The following is a 23,891-nucleotide window of genomic DNA, read 5'->3' as shown; positions in this document are numbered from 1 at the left end:
AGGACCACATAAGATCCACGCCTGTCATATCGGCCTTTATATATCTTCAGTCCCTAGCACATGCCCGGCGTAGGCATTCGGTAAATATTTGCTAAAGGAAAAACTGATTCTAAAGGGGAGCAAGGAAATTGAAGACAAGTTCATGATACAAGGATATGTGAAAAATATGGGTTATTCAATGCCATTTTAAAAAATAAAAAATTCACAGTAATTTTTTTGCAGTATAACATCAGAATGCAAAGGGATTACTTCCAGGTAGTAGGGTAAAGGGTGGCTTTTTTGGTTGTTTGTTTTTATTTTTCTTTCTTTTGTCTTCCTTTCTTTCACCCAATATTGCTTTGATCATAAGGAAAAAAATAATTGAAAAACCCCTTTTCACTTATTTAAATAAACAAAGGGAAGTTCAAAGGAAATTCATCATCAAACAACAATCAGAATTCAAATAAACAGCCACGATGGAGAACACGCTCAGGCTCCAAAAGCACAGACCTGCTCTTGCAGTTGGTTTTTGTACTTCTCCGCTTCTTCAATGTAAATGTTCTGGAGCTTTTCACACTCCCCGGTGTAAAATTCTTTAAGCCGATTCTCTAGCTCTGTTAGATCGGTCTGGTGCTGCTGGTTCAGCTTCTGCACAAATCCTTCATAAGCTATTTGCAACTCATTTCTGGCTTTTTCTAATTTCTCACAGGTCGATGAAGCAGTGACTGAAAAGAGATGAAAAAGGGAGAAGATATTTAAACTGCTAAATGTCCTAAAATCCTAACATTCAAGCACAGGTGTGAGGACTCTGGAAACATTAACACAGTACTCACAGTACTCAGTTCTCTCTTGACCAGACTTTCAAAGGTAATAGTATAGAAGTGAACAGTAAGAACAAGAGCAAATGGTCGCTGGCAACCCCCACCCCCAAAACCAAACAAAATGAAAACAAACAAAAAAAGCCCCACACAATCATCTAGCAAGAAGTAACAGAAGTACTTGAGAACCAGGTTTCCAAGGGAGGATCACCCTTTTGTATGTTGCCCAATCAGTGCGGGGGCCATAAGGAGAGGAGGCTCTGATTGGCTGAGGCGTCTCTAAGGTTGGCCAGCCAGTAGGGAGACGCTAAGACACAGAGGAACAGCGAAGACCAAAGAGAAGAAATAAACGGATTTTAATCTTCCACTTAATTTGAGCTGATTTCAAAAGTACAGTAATGAAAACAAAGTATTAGAATATGTTGAACACAAATGACCAGGGCATAAAAACTTCAGGAAAAACACATTTTAAAAGCTATCATATAAATATATCGTTTATATTGTTGATATACACAGGTTGATATTTTTAAAAGGCAAAGTTATCTGAAAAACAGAATTTGAAATCGGAGCATCTTACTTCTTCAACCACCACTACTGAAAACACACAATCGTTAACGAAAAATTTTCAGATTTGCACATAAAGGCATATAATACAACCAGACTGTAATAAATCTTGGAAGATCTCGATCATTTGTCAGAAGTTTGACTCTGGACTTTTTTAACCTTCCTTCACTGACATTCAATACAGGTGAAACCAGTGCTACTCTGTCAGAATTCGTGTTCTCAATATCCTAAAGCACCCATGGACTAATACAGAGTACTGGTACATCTGTTGTTAATCCTTACCTCCCTTTTGGCAAGCAATATAGATTTCTGGAATTGTGGAAGAAATAAGATTGTTTTAGGGCAGAGAAAGGACAGTTTAGTTTAATGATAATTCTAGCTAAGTAATGTGGAACTGGCTGGCTCCTGGGATGAATTTCCAGCAAGGAGGTAGACTTGTCTTCATGGTTTCTTAGGAACATGCCATGTAGTGGTAGAAATATTAGTCACTTGTCTCCTATTAGTATTCTTTCAGAGGCAAAATGGACCATATTGAATAATGACAAGAATAGCTTCTTCTAAAGAGAACCATTAAAATTCAAATAAATCCATAAATACTTACTGAAGGGGAAAGGAACATAAAAAAAATAAAAACTACTACTCAGTGAATGGCGCTCCTCACACGTTATCTCGTCTACCTCTCCCAGAAGTCCTGTGAGAACCTTGTTACAAAATGAATAAGGAAGTCAACACAGGGGGTACACAATTTGCCTATAAGCACACAGCTAAATAAGTGGCAGGAGACTGGACTGTTGTAAGCAGTTTGGATACTGATTGTCTACATCCAAAGCCTGTGCTTCTCCCCCACCCCACCCAGCTGTCCTTTGTGCCAGAGACTGGAGAGAAACAACATGGAGCCTCTCCTTGGGAGGCTCATTGTCCAATGGAGAAGATATACACTTCTGAGAAACAATACAGGGAAGTACCTAAGGGTCCAATAAATGGCGCTCACAGTGGTTTACACCCAGCTACGATGGCATGGAAGTTGGGGTCTTAAATTTTTTAAGTTGTGGTAAAATGTAGGTAACATCAGTACCTCAGATAAATGGAATCATACAGAACCTGTCCTTTTGTGCCAGGCTCATTTCACTCAGCACGTCTTCAAGGGTCATATGTATGTTGTGGTATGTGTCAGAATTCCCTTCCTTTTGAAAACTGGATAATAGTCCATTGTGCATATAGACCACATTTTGTGTATCCATTCATCTGTCAAAGGACACTTGGGTTACTTCCACCTGTGGGCTGTTGGGAACGCTGTTATAAACATGGGTGCACAGACATCTGTCCAGGTCCCTGTCTTAGTTCTTTTGAGTATATTCCTGGAAGTGGACTTGCTGGGTCATATGGTTATTCTGTTATTATCTGAGCAACACCGTCCTGTTTTCCATGACAGCTATACCATTTTTCATTCCCACCCGCAGTACACAATGGTTCCAATTCCTCCACACTTTCACCAGAAATTGTTTTCTTTTCTCATATTATTTTTTATAAGCCATTCTAATGGGCGTGAAATGGCAGCTCACTGGTTCTGATCTGGTCAGTTTTTTTTTTTTTTTTTAATTGAGCCACGTGACATAAATGCCATCCTGATACTGAGGGTGAAAACTATTCTACCATGAACAAAGGTGGGAAACTGCACAGCGTGCCTTGGGGACCAGAACTTTCACAAAGCATAACAACTGGAGGTGAGACCCAAAGAGGTAGATGGCGGCCAGATTATCAGGGTCATCAAATGCAGTACAGACTGACAATTCAGTCCCTTGGAACTAAATTTTGGAAGTTATTATTTTTTCTTTAAAAGAGTAAAAGATAATGGTGATGTTGATGGTTACATAACACTCTTCACTTTTCCTTTTTATTGTACTAATTATTTACCAAAGGAGGGGAAAAAAATGATTCAAGAAGGCAAATGCTAGTCAAACAGGTACACACAACATTAGCTTCCACTAACCTTCCCAAGTACACAAACAAAATGATGGCCCCACAAGCTTCCTTGTGGGAATCTACATTATAACACTCTATGAAAGTAGATGACAGAAAAATATTTTGCAAGCACTCAATGAAGATGTCCAATAGCTTTCTTATTGGTTTCATGTCATTTTTACTTAATTCTCTTGGAATTTGAGAGATCAGCCAAAAAAAACCCAAAAAAACAAGTAATAGTATGATCGCAGACCATCTGAATGCTCATATCAAAGACAGAAATGTCTAAGTGAACCAGAAACTAGAAGATCATCTATATGAAGTTAATAGTATGCTACACCCACCCAATTTTAACACATTTGTTTGTAATGAAACAACGGTCAGTTTGAACGTATATCTACAGTACATCTGGGTTTAAAATCAAATAGGATATCTGGAAATCCTCTCACGTTAGCCACCGGACAGGGTGTTTCCTGTTTAAAAAAAAAAAAAAAAAGAGAGAGAAAAGAAAAGAAATAACAGAAGAGGAAAAGCTTGTAAGTGTTTAATTTTGTTTGCCACTGTGAGCGAGGGGAAGGGAAGGCAGAGGGGAGGCAAGGGGTCGGTCAGAACAGGGAGAGAAGGGTTTACCGCCCTTAGTACAACCATCCCAAGCTTGGGCTCAACCCCAGGCAGTGACATCAGCCCACAGCTGTGCACAGACCTTTGCTCTGCTACCGGCCTGGCGTGCCGGGCAGACAACAGCTGGACTGAAATCATCCCTCACACCAACAGCTTTACTTTGAACTAATTGGCCTGGGCTCCTGAAGGAAAAATGTATTTGGCACAAAGACTCTTGGAACACTTTTTAAGGACACCCATGTAACCGATGCATCAAGGGTTCTGAGCGCTCCCTCTCCGCCAGACACACACAGTGGGGGGAGTGCGGGAGGTCACCTGGGGCTTCAGTCATGGCCTCTTCCTTGTGCTGATGACAGTTTAGGAGAGCTCCTTAAGGCCATCTCAGCCCGGTCTTGTCCTCGCTTACTCTCCGGAAAGCCACTCCCTTTCAGACAGTGAAGCAGGCACCCAGCAAAGTCAAAATAAAACAGGGGATCTTTCAGAATTTCCAGCAAGTGAGCAAGGGGTTTTTCAGTGCAAGCTGACACTGTTTTCAAGAAGTTGTTGCACAAATACAAAATTCATACAGTACAAAGGAATCTTTCTGTCCTGGTGTCTTAATCCTTCCATCAGGCGACTGGTAAAAGCAGGTCTGTGACTAAAGGTGCCGAGAGGCCACTGCCCGTGCAAGAGCTGGACACCCATAACTTTTGTACACGCACTGGGATGCTGCAAAAGTTATCTCCAGCGTCCGCCTCAGCATGAGTTTGCAGAATTAGGAAAGAAAGAAACCAACTCATTTACAAGACCAGCCCTAAAGCCACAGGCCGTGTTAGAGGCAGACCTTTTCACCCCGGGACAAACTATGCCCATGCAGAATTCTCGGCCAATGACAGAACAGGAACACAACATGCTTCAAGCATATAGAACTGAGCAAGGAAAAAAAAAACATTTCAGAAAAATGGACAAATGCCTGAATTTTCTCCTTTTCATATAACTTATTTGGATGACCTCTGGAAAAGGCTCTGAATTATAATCTCTGAAAAGGAGAGCTGGATTCATCCAGGGTCCTCTAGTCCTTATCCCCGAGAACCACACGTGCAGCTATAACCTAATTTGTCCTGGGGACCTCTTCTAAGGGGGGAGGCTAGACTTGTATTCTCTCCATCTCGTAGACATCAGTTTCCCTTCGGTGACTGATAAATGCATGTTTACAGAGAAAAGCATCACACAACCATGGCCCTAACTTGGTCATATTCTTCATGACTCCTTCATTTTTGGATCTGGGTAGCACGGTTCATCACGAGACAACCCCAAATATTTTAACTCTCAGGAAAATAAATAAAAGTCTTCATAGAACAGAGCTAGAATAATTAGGTCCAATTCTCAGTCACACCATTTACCTGCCACGTGATTTGAGCAAATTATTTAAGCTTTCTAAACCTTCATTTCCTCATTTTTTTTTTTAAATGGAGCTAATATTGGTAGCTTCCCTGCAGGATTAAATAAAATAACACACACGAAGCCCCTGACCCAGTGGCTGACCAGAGTCAGCGTGCAATAAATGTTGCTGTTATCCTTACCCGCCTTACAAAAGACCACCCGTTCAAATGTGTTTGAAGAATCGTCAGAGACAGGCTTGTGGTTCCACGACAGAATGTGACAGTTAAAAAGCAGCCTTGTGTAGCATTCAAAGCTACACACACAGACACACAGGATAGGGTACCATAGTTCTCTTGTTCTTGGCACTGGATGTAATAGGACTTTCCCAACTTGTAGGTGATTTTATCTAAATTGGACATCCAGTATAAAGAAGAAAAGGAAAAATAAAGGGGAGGAGGTAAGGTCACATGGAAGTCACACACACTTTCATGATGCCACATCAGAGATTGTGACAGAAAGAAAAGATTAACAGGAAAATAAGACGACTTCATTCCCCACTGTACACACATACTTTCTCTAGGTGCTTCTGGCAGGCGTGCCATGGGGGCCAACCCTTCTCTGCACCAGCTGTGGGGGGATCAAGATGTCTGCGTCCTACGTTTCTTGCCTGCTTTAGGTCCCCCCGCCAACCCCCGCCTCTGGCCACCTGGGGAATCAGACACCTGCTTTTCAGTGCTGGACACCTTCACTCTTTTTTCAATATACTTCTCAGGGAAAATATACTTGCTTTTAAAGCTTTTTTTTTTAATGTTTTATTTATTTTTGAGAGAGGAGAGACAGAGCATGAGTGGGGGAGGGGCAGAGAGAGGGGGAGACACAGAATCCGAAACGGGCTCCAGGCTCCGAGCTGTCAGCATAGAGCCCGACACGGGGCTCGATCTCACAGACCGCGAGATTATGACCTGAGCCAAAGTCGGAGGCTCAACTGACTGAGCAACCCAGGCGCCCTGAAATATACTTGCTTTAAAAAAAAAAAAAAAAAAAACAACAACTTGTAATTGTGGAATAATTTTACAGAAAAGGTACATAGATAGTACACAGAGTTCCTGTACCCTTTCCATCTAGCTGCCCCAATTGTTAGCATTTTACATAATCACGGGACATTAGTCACAATTAAGGTTTTGACACTGGAACAATACTAGTAAGTGTGCTATAGACTTTTGGATTTCACCAGGTTTTTTCACTATGCTTTTTTTTTTTTAAGAAAAAAATTTAGGATAATTAAAAAAAATTCTAATGTTTTATTTGCTTTTGAGAGAAAGAGAAAGACAGAGTGGGGGAGGGGCAGAGAAAGCGGGAAACACAGAATCCAAAACAGGCTCCAGGCTGTCATCCCAGAGTCTGATGAGGGGCTCTAACCCATGAATCGTGAGACTATGACCTGAGCCGAAGTTGGACACTTGTCTGATGGAGCCACCCAGGTGCCCCTAGAAAAACTTTGGCTCTTCAGAGAAGCTGCAAAGAGAAAACAGTTTCCAGATACCTCTCATCCCTTTTCCCCTAACATTAATACTGCACATTACCAAGGGACCTTGACAAAACTAAGAAACCAACACTGGTATAGTATTATGAACTAAACTCCATACTTTGCCCCTTTTTTTTCTGTTCCAGCACCCTATGCAAGATATGACATTGCATTTAGTTGTCATGTTTCCTCAGTTTTCTCTGGTCTGTGAGTGGGTCTTTCTTCCCCCTCCTGCCCCCCATAATCTTGAAAATTTTCAAGAGTCAGGTATTTTTAGAATGACCCTCAATTTTGGCTTGTCATGTTTTCTTTGCATAGTCCACTGACCCAGCAATTCCACCAGTAAGAATTTATCTTACAGGTATATTCCCACACGTGTAAAATGAAGGACATTTGAGGTTATCCACTGGAGCATTTCTGTAACAGCAAAACATCAGAAACAACCTAATGTCCACAAAGAAGGAACACGTTAAATTATTTGTGGTGTATCTATGTGATGGAATAAGATCATTCAACAGCTATTAAAAAAGACTGATAAAGTTCTTTGCGTATCGATCTTTAAGAATGTTGAGTGGAAAAGCAACGTGCATGTAAAATATGCTCCCACCTGTGTATCAAAGTAAGGGGGAAACCAATCTATAGCTTATCTTACTACTCCTATGGCCCAGCCCGAGAACCGTGAATGGGAACACTATCTTCTATCATAGCAGCATAATCACTTCATAATATTATTCTTACTCTATGGAAGAGAAATCCGGTCAGGACATGCTGCCAGAGTGACTGACGGGCTACGTAGGTTACTCTCTGAAACCAGGGTCTGTTTAAAATTGGAGATAGTAATTTAAGTGAATAAGGTAATCAATAAGCCATTTTTAAAAGGTAACTTTCTACTTGGGGGAAGGGCAGCAGCCTACAAACAACGAAAGGCTAAGTACGCAGACTGTCCAACAACGGGAAAGTCTAACTTTCCATATCTCAATTTCCTGGTGTTGCAAGGCAGGAATAAACACCACCTGATCGGCTAATCATAGCATTTGGTGAGGATTTTGTAGAGCACATCTTCACAAACTCTCTGTGGAATGATCATCTCCTCAGAAGATGTCCGAGTTTTATTTGCCAAGACGTACTACCTTTTCATATGACCAAGAAATGTGGCAGTCATGTGATACACAACAGTCTTTTTCCAAATTTCATAATGAGCTATGAAGGGCTTTCTGATCGCTCTTGGGAGTTACATGAATCAACATGAACTGATTTCAAAGCCACTCCCTAATCATAACTTATTAGGAATCTACTTTTACAAAAAAAATGCCTGCACCCTCAATTCTCCCATAAATAATATCATCTTACATTTAAAGGTCAGTTTCATACTTCTTTTTTTTTTAAATTTTTTTTTAACGTTTTATTTATTTTTGAGACAGAGAGAGACAGAGCATGAACGGGGGACGGGCAGAGAGAGAGGGAGACACAGAATCGGAAACAGGCTCCAGGCTCTGAGCCATCAGCCCAGAGCCTGACGCGGGGCTTGAACTCACGGACCGCGAGATCGTGACCTGAGCCGAAGTCGGACGCTTAACCGACTGAGCCACCCAGGCGCCCCCAGTTTTGTACTTCTACAAAATGCTCTCATATCTATTCTCTCATGTAATATGATAGTGTTTTGAGTTAATAAAATAGGTATCATCTTAAATCTCATTTTACTGGAATGGGAACTGAAGTAGCAAAGTTGGGTCCAGAACTCAATCCACTCAACATTTTCAATTCAGGTTCTGCAGCAGAGAACCCAGAACCTGATCTCTGTGGCTATTTCCTCAACCTGAGAGGCAGAAGAGAGAATTTAATTCATACATACAATGGATGCCTGAGAGTATTAGGGCTTCTTTCTCTTGTGGAAGCTAGAAAGACTTCAAGATAAGGCAAGTTAGAAGGAAAAAAAAAAAAAAGAAAAAAAACAACCCAACTTTTCTCTACACTGATTAGTCCTGACAAAACCTTACGCAAACGGGGGATGATGATCTGGCCCCACCAGCCAACGTGAGCACACAGGTGCCAGCTGGGTCTCCATGGGGCCTGTGGTTCTCCCTGCCAACACAAGTCTGAAAAGGCTTTGCTGTTTTTCAACTTACTCACTGGCCAACAACATGCTGCAAAACAGATGTTCTCATAATCACAACAGCAACATTCCGTGGACCAACGAAAACATTTAGGCACGAAAGTGGATTGGAGATGCAAGCCTGGCGGAATAATTGGCATCATGTTCTAAGCTTCGGGCCTGAGAAAAATCAGGCAGGACTTTAAAGAAATCACACTGAGACCAAAGTAATAAATGGAATGTTAAACGTCCCTCATGCTTCATTTTTAGAGTACGAGGTTCAAAAGGGCAGGTAAAGTTGATGGCATTCCTAACATTTGGAAGCCTAGGTACAAACAAGAACGGGCTCTATTCAGTTGGCACTATTTGACATTACTGTTTATTCGCTCACTGTGCTTACCTGATTCTTACAGACTTTCTGTAAAAGAAACAACATTCTGGACAACCATCATGGTGTCTAAGTGTAGTCCAGGGAGCACCTACATGATAATCACCTGAATGGTCATTGAAAGTGGGTTGCTGGGGGTGCCTGGGTGGTTCCATCAGTTAAGCGTCTGACTTGATTTCCACTCAAGTCCTGATCTTCTATTGGTGGCATTGAGTCCTGCGTCGGGCCCTGCACTGACAATGTGGAGCCCGCTTGGAATTCTCTCTCTCTCTCTCTCTCTCTCTCTCTCTCTCTGCCCCTGCCCCATGCACACACATGCAAGCTCGCTCTGTGTCTAAATAAACAAACTTAAAAAAAAAAAGAGTGGATTTCTGGGCTCCATTCCCAAGCCACCTGAGTCAGAACTGTGAATCAGCATTTTAACCCAGTCTATTTCATTACACAGTGAAGTCTGAGAACCTCCATTCTGGACAAATGACATGAAATTAGTCAACACTGAACATATCAAAACTGGACAAGGACAAGCTAGGACAAGGAACACAGGCTTTCAAAACTGATACCCCCGGTTATGTTGCGCATCTATACAGGTGACAGTACATAACCTTTTACTTATAGACATAGCCAGCCAAAGTCTGAATTTAGGATGGGCAGACGTGGATAGGGAAAAATGGGCTAAGTCTGAGGTGGCCAAAACCATCTTCAATCAACTCAGCGAGAGAAAGAATTCTCTTTTGGTATACTATTAGTTTTCATTACGTTAATAGTTTTTCTTCATAAATCCCACTTCAAAAATCACTTCTGGAATTGTGCAACTCCAAAGTGACCTAACTGTAAAGAGTTTTTCAAATTACTTGAAATACACAGCCTGTTAAACCACAACTGTAGATCAAACTAATGAAAGAATTAACACATGCGCCAAGGTGTATGGTGGCCTCAAGTTCACAGACACCAGTTGAGTGTTGATTAGACAATTTATACCTTGCTTTTGGCAACGCTAAGTCACTTTTCCCTAACTGATAATAGCAAAACCTATTTTAACCTAACAGTGTTTCTTGAACTCTTGACTCAGATAAAAAGATTCCAAAAGTCATTACCAATGCAAAGGAGTGTCTATATCACATGATTTTCCAACCTTTGAAATATTTCATCATGGTTTTCCCTGTTATGATGAGCAGGAGTTTGCTAGTCTAACCATGCTAGGTTCTCAGCCAGGCGCTTTGCTCTCTAGCTGCTTGACCTCAGGAAGGTTACTTCACTTTTAAGCCTCAGTTTCTTTTCCTTCCTTCCTCCCTCCCTTCCCTTTCCTTTCTTTTAATAAAATACTAACCAGTAGACAAAGAGCTGAATACTGCTGTCAGGAAAGAGCTGGCACTCAGTAATGTTACTACCATACCCAGTGCATAATTTTTATACACAGAGGAAAAAAAATCAACTAGTCTTTTGTAATTATGGGAATTACTGCAATTCTTAGTGAATTAAGGGTTCAAATCCCACTTGTGTCATTATATAGAAACAACCAGGACAGATCTATAAAAATGATGTGCATTACCTGAACAACGCATTACAAATAATACTAAGTTTATATGAATGTCTGTGAATAAAGGCATTTCAAGTTTTTGTTTTTATTTTTATTTTTTTTAATGTTTATTTATTTTGAGAGACAGCAAGCTTGTATATGTGCGGGCAGGGAGGCGCAGAGAGAGAGGGAGAGAAAGAATCCCAAGCAGGATCTGCTCTGTCAGCACAGAGCCCGATACAGGCCCGATCTTATGGTATGTGGGATCATGACACGAGCAGAAATCAAGACTCAGACACTTAACCAACTGAGCCACCCAAGTGCCCCAAGTTTTTGACATCTAGTTCATTTGACCAAATACTTAAGTCTCAGTAGGATTAAAAAAAAAAACTTAAATAAAAATAGATGGAAGGTGTCTAAAAAAGATGTACATAGATATTAATTTTGACAGCTAAAATACCTTTCCTCCATTAATTTAGATAAAAATGTGATTCTAATGATTAATATTAACAAAAAACAATAGAAACCCCCAAAGACCATAATTATGGTTCTCTATTTTTTTAATGTTTATTTATTTTTGAAAGAGACAGAGAAAGAGTGAGAGTGGGGGAGGGGCAGAGAGAGAGGGAGACATAATTTGAAGCAGGCTCCAGGCTGTTAGCACAGAGCCTTACGTGGGGCTCGAACCCATGAACTGTGAGATCATGACCTGGGCCGAAGTCGGACGCTTAAACGACTGAGCCACCCAGGTGCCCCATTATGGCTCTCTATTATGGCAGTTTTGATCTAACATGATTCTTAAAAAAAAAAAAAAAAAAAAAAAATTAGAGTGACAGGTTTATTCCCTATCTCAGAGGCCAAATATTTGTTGTGGACACTGACCATTAAATTGAACTGTATTGAACTCTATTTCAAGGGCTGACACTTTCAAAATGATCTAACTGGGATTATCAGACATAATTATAAAATGTTCCCAAGAGGGGCACCTGGGTGTCTCAGTCGGTTGAGCATCCGACTTCGGCTCATGTCATGATCTCACGGTTCGTGGGTGCGAGCCCTGCATCCGGCTCTGTGCTGACGGCTCAGAGCCTGAGGCCTGCTTCAGATTCTGTGTCTCCCTCTCTGCCCCTCCCCTGCTTGCACTCTGTCTCTAAAATAAATAAACATTAAATTTTTTTTTAAATGTTCCCAAGAGAATTATAGTTCACCTTGTTTATTATTCATTTCTAAAAACATACTCATTATTTTTAACAGGTTTATAGGAAAATATTTGTATACAAAAACCATTGAATATTAGGTATTATACAGATAAACCAACTTTCTCTAGTTACCACCTTCAATATAAAAGTCATTCATTCACTGAAATACTAAGTGCCGGGCACAAGATCTTAGCTCGTTGAGCTACAAAGGTAAAGGAGATACTGCCCTTGAAAGGCTCATGGTTCTAGAATGTGAGAAGAGGTCTAGAAACAAATAACTACAATAACAAAGTATCTTGAAGGACACAGTAGAAGGCACAATTAACTTTTCTTGAAAGATTAACTAAAACTCAAATGAAGATAAGGTCTTTTAGCTAGGACTTAGCTAGGTTTTAGCCAGTGAGGTGTTTAAGAGGCAAACAATAGAAAGGCGGTGAAAAAGGGACAGCACATTTCAAGCAGAGGGGATAACATGTGCCAAAGAGGGCCAAAGGGGTATGAACGGACCCGTGTCTAAGGCATGGGGAGGGGAAAGAAGGTGTGAAGAAAGGCAAACGAGCATCCCGATATCATGAAGTTGGGCTGGAAGGTTCTGGTCAAATCATACATGGTGAATACAGTCTATTTGGACTTTTCCCCAAAGCCCAAATGAAGTCATTTATATTTGTTAAAAATGTCCAGTTGAGGACAGATGTGAGACTTGTTTTAATGTAGTCTGGAAAGAAGTGGGCCTGGAGCAAGGTGGCCTGTTGGATGACCATTGACATGTATTTGAGGGGAGAAATTATGGGGCTTAAATTAGAACAGCAGGAGCCAGAAGGATGAGGAGGAGAGAGGAGGACAAGGCATGTGAGACCTGTCATTAGCTTAGGTGGTAACTGAAGAATGATGCCACTTCAGAAGATGATAAGCAGACTTTGAGGAATAGGTCTGAATGAGGAGACACGGCAGAGAGTTCAAGGAAGTAAAGGGCTGGGGAAACAGAAAGGCCTGATTACACCAGACTGGCTTTCCTGGAGGCAGCTCTTCACCGGGCAAAAATACATCTGCAGCCTCGGAAGGACAGAACTCGAAAACTAGCTCTGTGCATCATCACCCTCCAGGTTGTAGATGAAACCATGGGAATGAATGGGATAACAGCCGAAAAGGAAACTCTCACTATACTAAACACTATAGGGGTAAGTGAAATTAAGCTATCTCCACTCAACAGAACTTTCCCAAGTCATTCAGCATGACCATAATGAAGAGTATGAGGCAATATGGAAAAGTGCTTGACACAAGCTAAAAAGAGAAGAATACACATAAAATATCATGGACGAATCTCAAAATCATGTTGCTGTGTGGAAAAAAAAAAAAGCCAGACACAAAAAGAATATGATGTATGTTTCTATCTATATGAAATTCTAGAATACACGAAACTCATCTACGTGATAAAAATCAGATCATTGTTTGCTTCTGGAGAAGAGGGGTATCATCTGCCAGAGAGGAGAATGAAGGCATTTTCTGGGAGGATAGTGAGCTTTAATACCTTGATAAAGCTGTAAGTTACATGAGTGTATGTGTTTGTCAATAAGCATTCCATTGTAGGTAAGTGATACCTTAATAAAAAAAAGTCAAGATATGAAATTGTCTACTCTCATATACACAAAGACACAGGAAATATGCAAGAGTAAAGTCTCCTAGTGGAATATGGGCTATGTTGCCCTCACTTCACAGTTTTAACTTTTTGCACACTATTCTTAAATAAAAAGAAATTTAAAAACCCTCAAATACCCATAAATATTTACCAATTACTTGTGAAAATGGAGAACATGTATTTTTTTCCCCATAGGGAGTAGGAAAGAATCTCTGAAAGAAATTTACTCTCTGGAAAAATTTTTTTTTTTTTTTACTATCTGGAGACAATAAGGAAACACAAGATTATAGTAAGTACATGATTGTGAAGTATCGAGGACTCAGTGGAAGGAGGGGAGCCTCATGGTTTTGTTCTGAGGGAAGTTGGGTTAACTTGGCAGCACAGGACACTGGTCAGGGTGACGACTGAGACAACAGGGAAGTTAGTCAATGGAGGGGAGGGTTGGAGGCAGTTAGATTCTGAAGGTCACTATCACAGACTCTACTTGGGTTTCGGTGCTCCTGAGTCTGAGTTGTCTTTTATATTCTGCAGTTCTTAGTTTGGGAAACTTGCCTTAATTTTCATAGAGAAGATAAAGAAACATTACCCAATTAGAGAGTGGATCCAACAGCCCCCCATATTTTGGAGAGAAATGGTGGATTCCTGGATGATGGTGGTGGTAGTAAGGCTCTCTTGAGGTGCCTGTGGTGGACCAGGTACCATGGCCAGTTGCTTCATACATATTACTATTTTACTCAAGCTCCGCGACAACCCAGAAAAATACAGATTAACTTCATACCCCCAGTGAGGAAACTGGACTCAAAGAAGCTAGGCAACTTCTAGTTAGGAATCCACGGACAAAAGGCTAGACTATGGCCTCCACTTTGCAAGCACTTGGACCGTGTCAGGAGGGGATCAATCACGTCTCATTGGCATTTGAGTCTGAAGACAAAAAAACAACCCATCCTGAGGGGTTTCTAGTAATATAGTCTAATTACAATTCCTTCCTACAGTGTGGTTGATACCCCCACAAAACAGCAAATGTGACTATTACACAGCTATAAAATGGAGACATGTTAGCTTAATAGTAACTATTTAATAGTAGTTAACATTGGGTGCAACGCACTCTACAGTGAGTTACTTCAGGTACTCCTCATGACTATCCTTGAACAGACAATTATTAGTGCATGTGATAGATAATGAAATTGGGACTCAAGACCTGTAATGTGACTTGCCCTAGGTCACCCAGCTACGAAAGGTCTGGACCTGGTTATTGTGACCACACAGTCTAACCATTCTATAGTACTGCCTCAAATTTTAAAATCGCATTTCGAACTTTGCTATGTAACCTGTTGTCTTTCATCTTAGTCCGTGCTACAGACAATCCCACTGGCAGCTTCTGGAGAATTCTTCCTGGACTGTTTCCATCAGAAGAACTACGTAATGCTTTCTCTTCTCTCCCCTCAAAGAACTGAGACCATGCCCAAAAGGCTTTACATAGTTATTTGAGAAGTTCTACCTCATTCAATGGGAGCACTGACACATTCCCAATTGTCCCTTCCATTGAAAACCGTTCCTAATGTCATCGCATTACCCTGACAAGAGTCCCCTACGGCCGTGTTAACCCAAGTCCCACCCAACTCCCACCTGGGTGACCGGACGCTACGGACAGGCCAACCACTGCATCCGGACGCATGGACAGCAGTGGTGAAAGCACACCAGGGCACACTCTCCTTATCACAGACGGAAAGTTGAGAACGGGTACAAACTGTGACAGCTATTTCCTGTCAGGCTACGTACCCAATGGAGGTGCTGAGGACCCGGGTCCCACTTTAAATCATTTAATTGTGCTATCCACTAAAAGGTAAGAAGAGGATCCCCTATTCAAGCAGCATGAATGAGAACAGTGTTCCGCTGGCGTTTCGGCCCCATCTTGGAGAGGCCGAAACGTGAACCATCAGGGAGGCTCGTCTCCACCTCCACTGGGTCATAATGAACTCTGAAACACACACAAAAAGGCCTCTTTCCTGACCTGCTCACTCTATATCCATTACCTTATTTAAGGCACACACAAAAGCAAATTAAGTTGGTCATCTGGGTAATCAAAAGGGCAGCTGTCTAGTTAAGTAACAGGACAGAAAGCCTCAAATGCTAACACCAGGAGGCCTGTTTCTCAGCTGTGGTTTCCTTGAACGGTTTGCCTAGAATTCTCAACTCTTTGGGGTCCTGAAGTTCCATCTGTTTTAAAATTACTTTTCTATAAAGAGTTCCTCATTTCCATCGCCTCAAATAAGGTCAGGAGAAAATGATGTCTCAGCTAGGTATTAAGAATCTGGAGGGGTAGTCAGCAGTTTGTGGTTGCCTCCCGTTGGGAGGTGAAAACAGAAAAGGAACACAGAGACAAGCCTTGGCCTCACATTCACTGCTATTTAATCTTTGCCCAGGGTTGGGGGGTGGCAGAGAAAAAAAAAAAAATTAAGTCCAGCCAATTATATTGACAATGTTGAAATTCCAGTCTTGTCCAAAGACAGGTTTCTCCTAGAACTGGATGAACACAATTTTCGTCTCTGGCTGTTGCCTTTGCATTATTTATACACATACCTACTCACACTTTAGGAGGAGGCTGTGAACATACGTAGGAAATCGCTAAGGGGAAGGAATTCAGCCTTTTAATGAATAACTCCAAACTGGGCTGAAGCTGAAGCAGGAAGCTGATTCTCTAGGGCTGAGGGGCCCATGGCAGACAGGGGCATCCCAAGACAGATGGTTCACTCCAACACAGTAGCTGAGGTAGGGAAGGCAAGATGGTCTCTGTTGCATGAACCCTGAAGACCCTTCCAGGAGAGTCAAGAACTAAAACTCAGCTCAGCCTACGAACAGCAGCACTGGATGGTGGGTGTTACAGACTTCAGGGGCACATGGCTCCTGGTAGAACTGGGTCCTTCACCATCAGCCCTGTTAAAATTATAACATTAGCACAGAGCGTGCTTTCTTCAGACAGGCTATCCGGGATGCACAGCATCCTTCTCTTTACATACTTCCTCCTCGCAAACTGCCCCAAGGAAAGCGTAATGTAATTACTATTATCAGAGAGGGAATTTTCTCACCACTTTTTAATATGGAAAGAGGTTCGGGAAAAAAAAATGACAGAATTATTTAAGAGGAACCCACACAATTACAAAACTCGCTCTGTCCTTGTCTTCAGGAAGAGAAATGTTTTGGTCATCAAAAGCTCTGCTAGGCTTAGTCAGATCAGTGCCAGGAATTCTGTGAACTTGAGGTCAAGCTGCCAAGATTCAAAAGAAATGTTGATATTAAGTGTTTGCACAGATACCAGAGTGGGACAGCTAACAACTGCCAGCGTGCAACTCCAGCCATAATGCAGATGGGAGAACCGAATTTGCCAGTTGTCCCCTCATCCTGTCAAACTTACGGGGAAAAAAACAAAACAACACACACACACAAAGGAAAAAAAGCTCTTACCTAGCTCTCCTCGAAGGTTAACAAGTTCTTGGGATAGGGTTTTGTGTTGTTTCAGCGCTTCCTCCCGCTGTGGAAAACACACATCAAGTTACTCATGTTTTCAGGAGGGTCCTTTTCAGTAAAGGCACACATTTGTTATCACCAGGAAAATGAGACTCAGAATCGAGAAGCCAAGATATGAATCATTTAAGCTAAACAGTTTGTGTTGTGAAAAAAACACAGATGTCCCTTAGTTGTTAAGGAAATTCATGTTTCAAAAATCTTTATTTTTTCAGGTTCTCGTCAAACCATCATTGGAGACACTCACTGGCATGGTTCTTTTAAAAATATTTACTTTGAGCCATGCTTCATTGCTAATCCATAGAACCTTTCAGCAAATGCATACTTAAGACTTAATGCATTCTCCTCCAAGGGCAATAAAGCACTAATCAGTTTAAGATAAATATTTAATGTTCTAAACACACGCACTTATATGCACTTTGTCCTAGATTTGCAAATAAAAAAGTTTTGTTACAATGTCAGTCCTAAAAGGAAGAAGCCACAGTGAAAAAGAATCCTTAAAAAAAAAAGACAAAATTAAACTAATTTTACCCAGCCCCACATTGTTTTCTAAGGATTATTATATTTGGGATCAGCTATAACTGTAAGGAGATGTTAAGAGAAATGAAATCAAAGAATATCACCAACTGTTTCCGTATCAAAAAAGCTATTATTAATTCCGTAAAAAAAGAACAATTTCCAAGTTACCAGCAACTCAAAGCAATCCCACACACACACACACACACACACACACACACACACACACACACACACACATAGCGATAGACACAGTTTCTTAAAAGGTTGATTCCCTACCACCAGGGCATAACTAAGGAAAAGGCAGAATTCAGAGCTCTCTGAAAATGCCCTCACTAGGATCACCCGAGACGGAGCTCCTGCCGCATCTTGATCACAGTATTGCAGAGATCATGAGACCCAGTCTTTTGCAGGCAAGAGTTGCTCGTCATTCCAAGCATTCCCCCCTAATTCCAGACAAGCTCTGCCTCAGTCCCTGACATTCTTCCAGAAACGCACTATAAGCAAATACTAATTACCCTTGTTGCTGCACAGGGAGGATAGAGACACATTTTGCTGCTGGAGCAGCCCATTTTCCAGCTTCTGTCTGCACCTGTCCCCACCCCACCCCACCCCCCCGCCCCGCACCGTCCAAGAAGTGCACAGGTGGCCACGCCACCCACCAGCCGGGTCTGCCTACATTCAAAGCTCTACCGGGAGGAGCATGATTGGTCCTCGGTTAGCCTTACTTCACATCCTGCAGGTTACCGTATGCCTCTCTCCTCTCAGAAGCTGATTGCTGCAGCTTCTGCCTTTGGCACAAACAGCCCGCGATTACTTAAAGCCACAGCCCTTCATTTATGAAAAACGAGAGCCAGACATTAGACTGATCGATGGCCACTTACTTAAATATCAGCTGGTACAGTGCAAAGAAAAACTGACCTTCTCTGCCTGGATAATGGAGTTATTTTTAGATTTGTGAACCTTTTTAGTTCCCTCTCTAATTGAGGTCGTTAGATGATCACACTTACTAATAGAAAAGAGAAACGTGTTCTCCAAAACCTGTATACTAAAGGAGCCTGTGAACGAGGCAAAGAACAATCCAAGTGTGTGTTTTGTGACTTACAATTCATAATGACATAGTAAGACGAATGGTGTTTGCTGCAAAATTTAATCTGAATGCTTAGAACACGGTCTAGCGGTGTTTAAAGTTAAAGTGTGCAGTGCTGATTGGAGAGTGGGAGATCAGGTATCTTCTATAACTTGTACTTTTTACTTTGTAGTGGTCTCTCACTAAAGAGCTAAGGAAGTTAACAACAGCATGCTAACACTGTCACATGGGTAGTTAACAGTGACTGGAATTTAAGAAACACTTTCTCCTTGAGTACACTTTGCCATTAATGGTATTCTCAATGCTTGATTTTTTAAAGTGCAGTATTAAATTGTTCTGAAATTACAAATCCGTGAGTCCAGGGGCGCCTGGGTGGCTCAGCCGGTTAAGCATCCGACTTTGGCTCAGGTCACGATCTCGAAGTTTGTGGGTTCGAGCCCTGCATCAGGCTCTGTGCTGACGGCTCAGAGTCTGGAGCCTGCTTCAGATTTTGTCTCCCTCTCTCTGCCCCTCCCCCTGCTCATGCTCATGCTCTCAACAATAAATAAATATATATTTTTTCAATTAAAAAAAATAACAACAACAAAACAAATCCGTGAGTTCAGGTTTTAAAAAATGAACAAGTAATGAGTATTCTAATGTAGAAATTAAAGTCTCAGGAAAAATCAACCTGGATAAAATTGAAAGAAAAGCGAATGGAAATAGATGTAATACATGCCTTTCTTAATCTCATAAATTTAGGCCTTAATTTTGTTTGCTTAGTGATCTATTTCAAGTCAATACCAGCAAGTTTTGTCATGCAATTGTCAAAAACACCAGAAGACAGCTTTACTAGATACCCACAAGCAATTAAAAATCGCTTAACTTAAAAATTAGGTTGATATGTAATTTCCATAAGTCATTTTATGAAAACGTTTACCCCCTGGCACGAACACCTACCGCATGATCTCTCGGCTTATTAAAGAGGTTTTGGGGACAAGGGATTTCAGTTCATGTGAACATTTCCCCCAACTCTACTGCATCCCACCTTCCAGTCCCAGAAGCCACTGACAGCTTCCAATCTCTGTCAGTCTGAGTCAACAGTGACAGGAAAGCCGTGAGGTCATCTTTGTCTCTCTTTTGTCTAAATGGGTTGTTCCAAAGTCAGTCCATTCTTCCTCATGAGCCTTGACTCTATCACAGTTTGTCTACTAGTGCAACCTCCACTCCAGTCCTGATCTCCAGAAATTCATTCCTATTCTAGTGAAAGCATCCCTCCACAGGACCTTGCAGGGGGCTGCTTGATTACTGTCCCATGGTCTTTGTATACACAGATGCCCTTATCTCCCAAAACTATTCCATTTAGTCCATGAAAAATAAAATTCACCCTAGGTCCAAGAATCTCCATCATCCAGCTCCTGTTTAGGCTCCCAATTCCTGTTCTGTACAAATCACACTTGCTACCCATGTCCCACCTCCACAAGAACAAATTGACCTGACCCATTACATAACCCTGAAGGGAATGTTCAATGTCAATCATAGTTACCATCTCCTTTTCCCCAAAACCTGGAGATGACATTTATCTTTCTGAATTGATTGGCAAATTATTACTCTGCCAATTAACAAAGCACCATTTCAGACGCTGGGGAAAAGTATGCAAGAAATTTCAGACATGGTTCTTGCCTTCAAGATTGGGACCTGGATAGAACTAAAATGGCCGGGCCCAACTCTCTTCAGTTACCATTCAAGGCAGATGACCTCATCTGAGGGGAAGCGGCAGAAGATAAAGGAAAAACTAAGGGCTTTATATGTGATCCTATATGACATGCAAATCGCAGTGCCCACACCATTGTGTCAGTTTCTGCCTGACTCTCTCTGGGAGCTTGCCCTTTAAGAGATCTATCCTTTACTTGTAGATGATGAAAATGCATTTTGTCACTCAGCTGCTGATTGCTTGTTTCTTTTTATTCAACGGCTCCTCTATCAGTGCTTCTGTCTTAGATGATAAACTCTTTATAGTCAAGATAACAAGTTTATTTAATTCTCTTTTTATTTTAACATGCAGAATTCTACACAATGTGGGGGGAAAAAAAGCAGGAGGTAGGAATCTGGATGGAAATCTGCTTTTCTACGCACTTATTAATATATGAAGTGCTCCAAGGGAAAAAAAATGGATTCACTATAATTTAATTAGGGGTCCCTGAAACACAGGCACTTAGTCTCTGGCTGCCATCCCATCAGTGGGCCTGAATTTGCTAGCTACTGAAGAGCACCACCAGCACAGGGGATTTTGTAGAAAAGAGCCATGTCAGATCGCTCAGACGGGTACCCTCTCCCATCTCCTCCCCACCACTCACACAATGAATCATGTCCACTTTTTTTTTTTGCCCTGAGACTTTTTTACTTATAGTAGCCTGCTAGTGTCATTCAAAATTCACCTTGTTTGAGTGCTACTTTAGGCTGGATTTCACTTTGGCTGTCTGCACAGAACACTGCTCAACCATCCAAGGATAGACCTGGAATTGGAATAAACTGAAACCATCAACAATGTGTCCTCTGGGAAACAGAAAGTGTGATATTAGTTTCCAGATTCATGAGGCACTTATTAGAACTTCCATGTAATGAATTATTTCTGCCACTAGAATGGGAAAATTATAGTTATTAAACAGGCTTGCAACCAAAGGGTAAGTGATAGTTCTAGGATTCCCTATAATCAATCATTTTTATCCATACTCTAATGCTCTAAAGCCACTTGGGAAAAACTCAGCAATAAGATATATATGTATATACAGATCAGTCTATACCTACAATCTGCATCTGCTTATCCACATCTCAATCCATCAATCACTTGTATAGTGGGTGGGAGAGAACCAAAGGGTTAAGAGGGAAATTGTTCTGAAGAATTACTTAACTTTTCCCCTGTTTATGCCTGTCCTGTTTTATAATAGTGTCCTGCACACATTAGGCAATCAGTAAATATTTGCTGATTGATTATAAAGAGCAAAGAACTTTTGCATCAAGACTTTATATGTTCATCTTACATTTGGGATTCCATCCTGTCTATTCACCCATTTGTTTGTTCAGGTATACACTGTACATCTGTTATATAAAGTCCGGCCATAAGTACTAGGGTCATTTCCCAAGAAGGAACTAGACACAGACCCTACTTTCAGTGAGCTTCTGGTCTTAAAAAGCCTAAACGAGTGCAAATAATTATTTGTAATACAAGGTAAAGAGTGACAGAGAAATAGAAGTGTGCCTAGAATCCAGAAGGTACAGAGAACATAGAGCCAGAAGGATCAGGAAATAAAAGAGGGAGTTTTTGACCCGAATTATAAAAAATCCAGTGGAGTCACAATTACATTGGCATTAAAACCTAAATTAGGTGCAATATGAAATTCACATACAGTAAAAGTATCCCTGAAACTCATTAAGAGTTTGTCCTGTTATAGACTGACCAAACATTTGTCAGTTTATCCAAATAAGTGAGGTTTTTCTTCTAATGTTCGATCTACTCCTCCTCCAACTGAGCATGTGATAAAGAGTTTGGTTTGTGTTTACGAGCAAGGCTGTATGGGGAAAAATTACCTTGAAACAGCAGGATCACATGGACCGTGGGAGGTTCATGCCCACGTGAGTGATTTAGGAACCAAAGGAAGAGCAGACTCCATAACTCATCTCACATCCACTTCTGGGCCTCTCCTCATGGAGGGGCATGAAAGGCAGGACTGCCTGATCTATTTAATTTGCATTTTCTACTTGTTGTTTGTATAGTGAATCCATGTAAATTAAATGTAGATAGTGGTATGATGCTGCTATAAGATGTGAACATGTAGATATTAGAAAGAAGGGCAGTGGCCCAGTAATAAATAGCATGTGAACAAAGAATAGGGAAGTTGAGACATTCATAGATGATTTTAAGTTCCTAACGTCCTAGACCTAGGTTCAAGTCCGGGTCTTCCTCTAAAATTAGCTGTCTGCTGATAGATGAGTTACTTTGTAGCTCCATGCCTCAGTTTCCTTACTAGTAAATTCCAATTTGTGTTTTTGGACAAGATGTGATAAGTTACGAATGTCTAGAACTTAGTAAATATTCAAGGAATGTTATATCCCTCTTGCTTTTTCTCTACCTCACTAATTATACAGCTAGAGCCGACAGGCAGTGAGGTGAGGCTAAAAAGAGCAGCTCATGCCAAATTATAGAATCTTATATTCCAAGTTATACCCCAGAGTTTTCCAGAGGACGTATAACGTGAGCCATGTATATTATTTTAATTTCCTAAAACTGAAGATTAAATTTTAATATATTTTAAGTCAGTATACCCAACATATTATCATGTTGGCATATAGTCAACAGAAAAATTATTCACACGATATCTTCCATTTTTTTCATACTGTCTTCAAAATCCATGTGTAGTTTAATGCTTAACCACATATCTTAAGTTAGTCTTACTGCACTTCAAGTGTCCAAAAGCTTCATAAAGACAGTAGCTACCATATAGGACAGGTAAGCTGTAGACAAAGGTTTTAGTCAGTAGAGTGGAATGCTTTGGAAAGATGAATCTGTCGGCAGTGCTTGGGATAAACGAGTGAAGGGAGCGCAGGCCTAAAATCTAGTTAAGAAGTAGTTATCACAATCAAATGGACAGTTCTCTAGAGTCTGAACAAGGTTGGCAACAGTAGGAATGGAAAAGAGGGGATGGTGGAGGGGGGGGCAACACTGTAGGATGAGGGCTCACAGGACTTAATGACTCATTCCATGTGAGACAGAAAGGAATTGAACATGGGGCGGGGTTAGGCTAACTGCAGTAAAACAAATTTATTGGTTTATCGCAAAAGAGACTGTTTCCTGCATTTGATCTTACGTGGTCTCCAATTTTACCTACTTGATAATATAAGCCAGCTTTCCAATTCCCTCCTTACATATTAAAGAGCAACAGAAGTACCATATACCCCTACAATTTTTAAAACTAGGTATATGTGTCTATCTTGCTCTCAAAAAGATGTATTTGGACAAAGCTGTAAAATGTTCAAATATTGATCCCAACTGTCTATTAGCTTGGTTACTTGCAAAGACAGAGACCAAGTCTCATTCACCTCTGTCTCCCCTGCCCCAGACAGG

General features: G+C 41.1%; 1 protein-coding gene across 7 annotated transcripts in view; it reads right to left on the bottom strand.

Moving 5' to 3' along the window:
• The window catches only part of MTUS1 (microtubule associated scaffold protein 1), a 171,155-nt gene that overhangs the window by 12,397 nt on the left and 134,867 nt on the right, over nucleotides 1-23,891 (bottom strand). For 6 of the 7 annotated variants that reach the window (XM_042983038.1, XM_042983039.1, XM_042983040.1 and 3 more), the window contains 2 exons: nucleotides 17,125-17,191; nucleotides 490-704 (listed from right to left, as the gene is read on the bottom strand). In XM_042983038.1, the coding sequence (XP_042838972.1) occupies nucleotides 490-704; nucleotides 17,125-17,191 (282 nt within the window). Of the gene's footprint in view, nucleotides 1-489; nucleotides 705-17,124; nucleotides 17,192-18,218; nucleotides 18,290-23,891 lie in introns of those variants that run through there. The other variant, XM_042983042.1, reaches the window with a different exon arrangement.

The sequence above is a fragment of the Panthera tigris genome, chromosome B1 (assembly GCF_018350195.1).
Source record: "Panthera tigris isolate Pti1 chromosome B1, P.tigris_Pti1_mat1.1, whole genome shotgun sequence".
Lineage (NCBI taxonomy): Eukaryota > Metazoa > Chordata > Mammalia > Carnivora > Felidae > Panthera > Panthera tigris.
The sequence above is the reverse complement of the archived record's forward strand: the minus strand, read 5'-3'. Positions and strand labels throughout refer to the sequence as shown.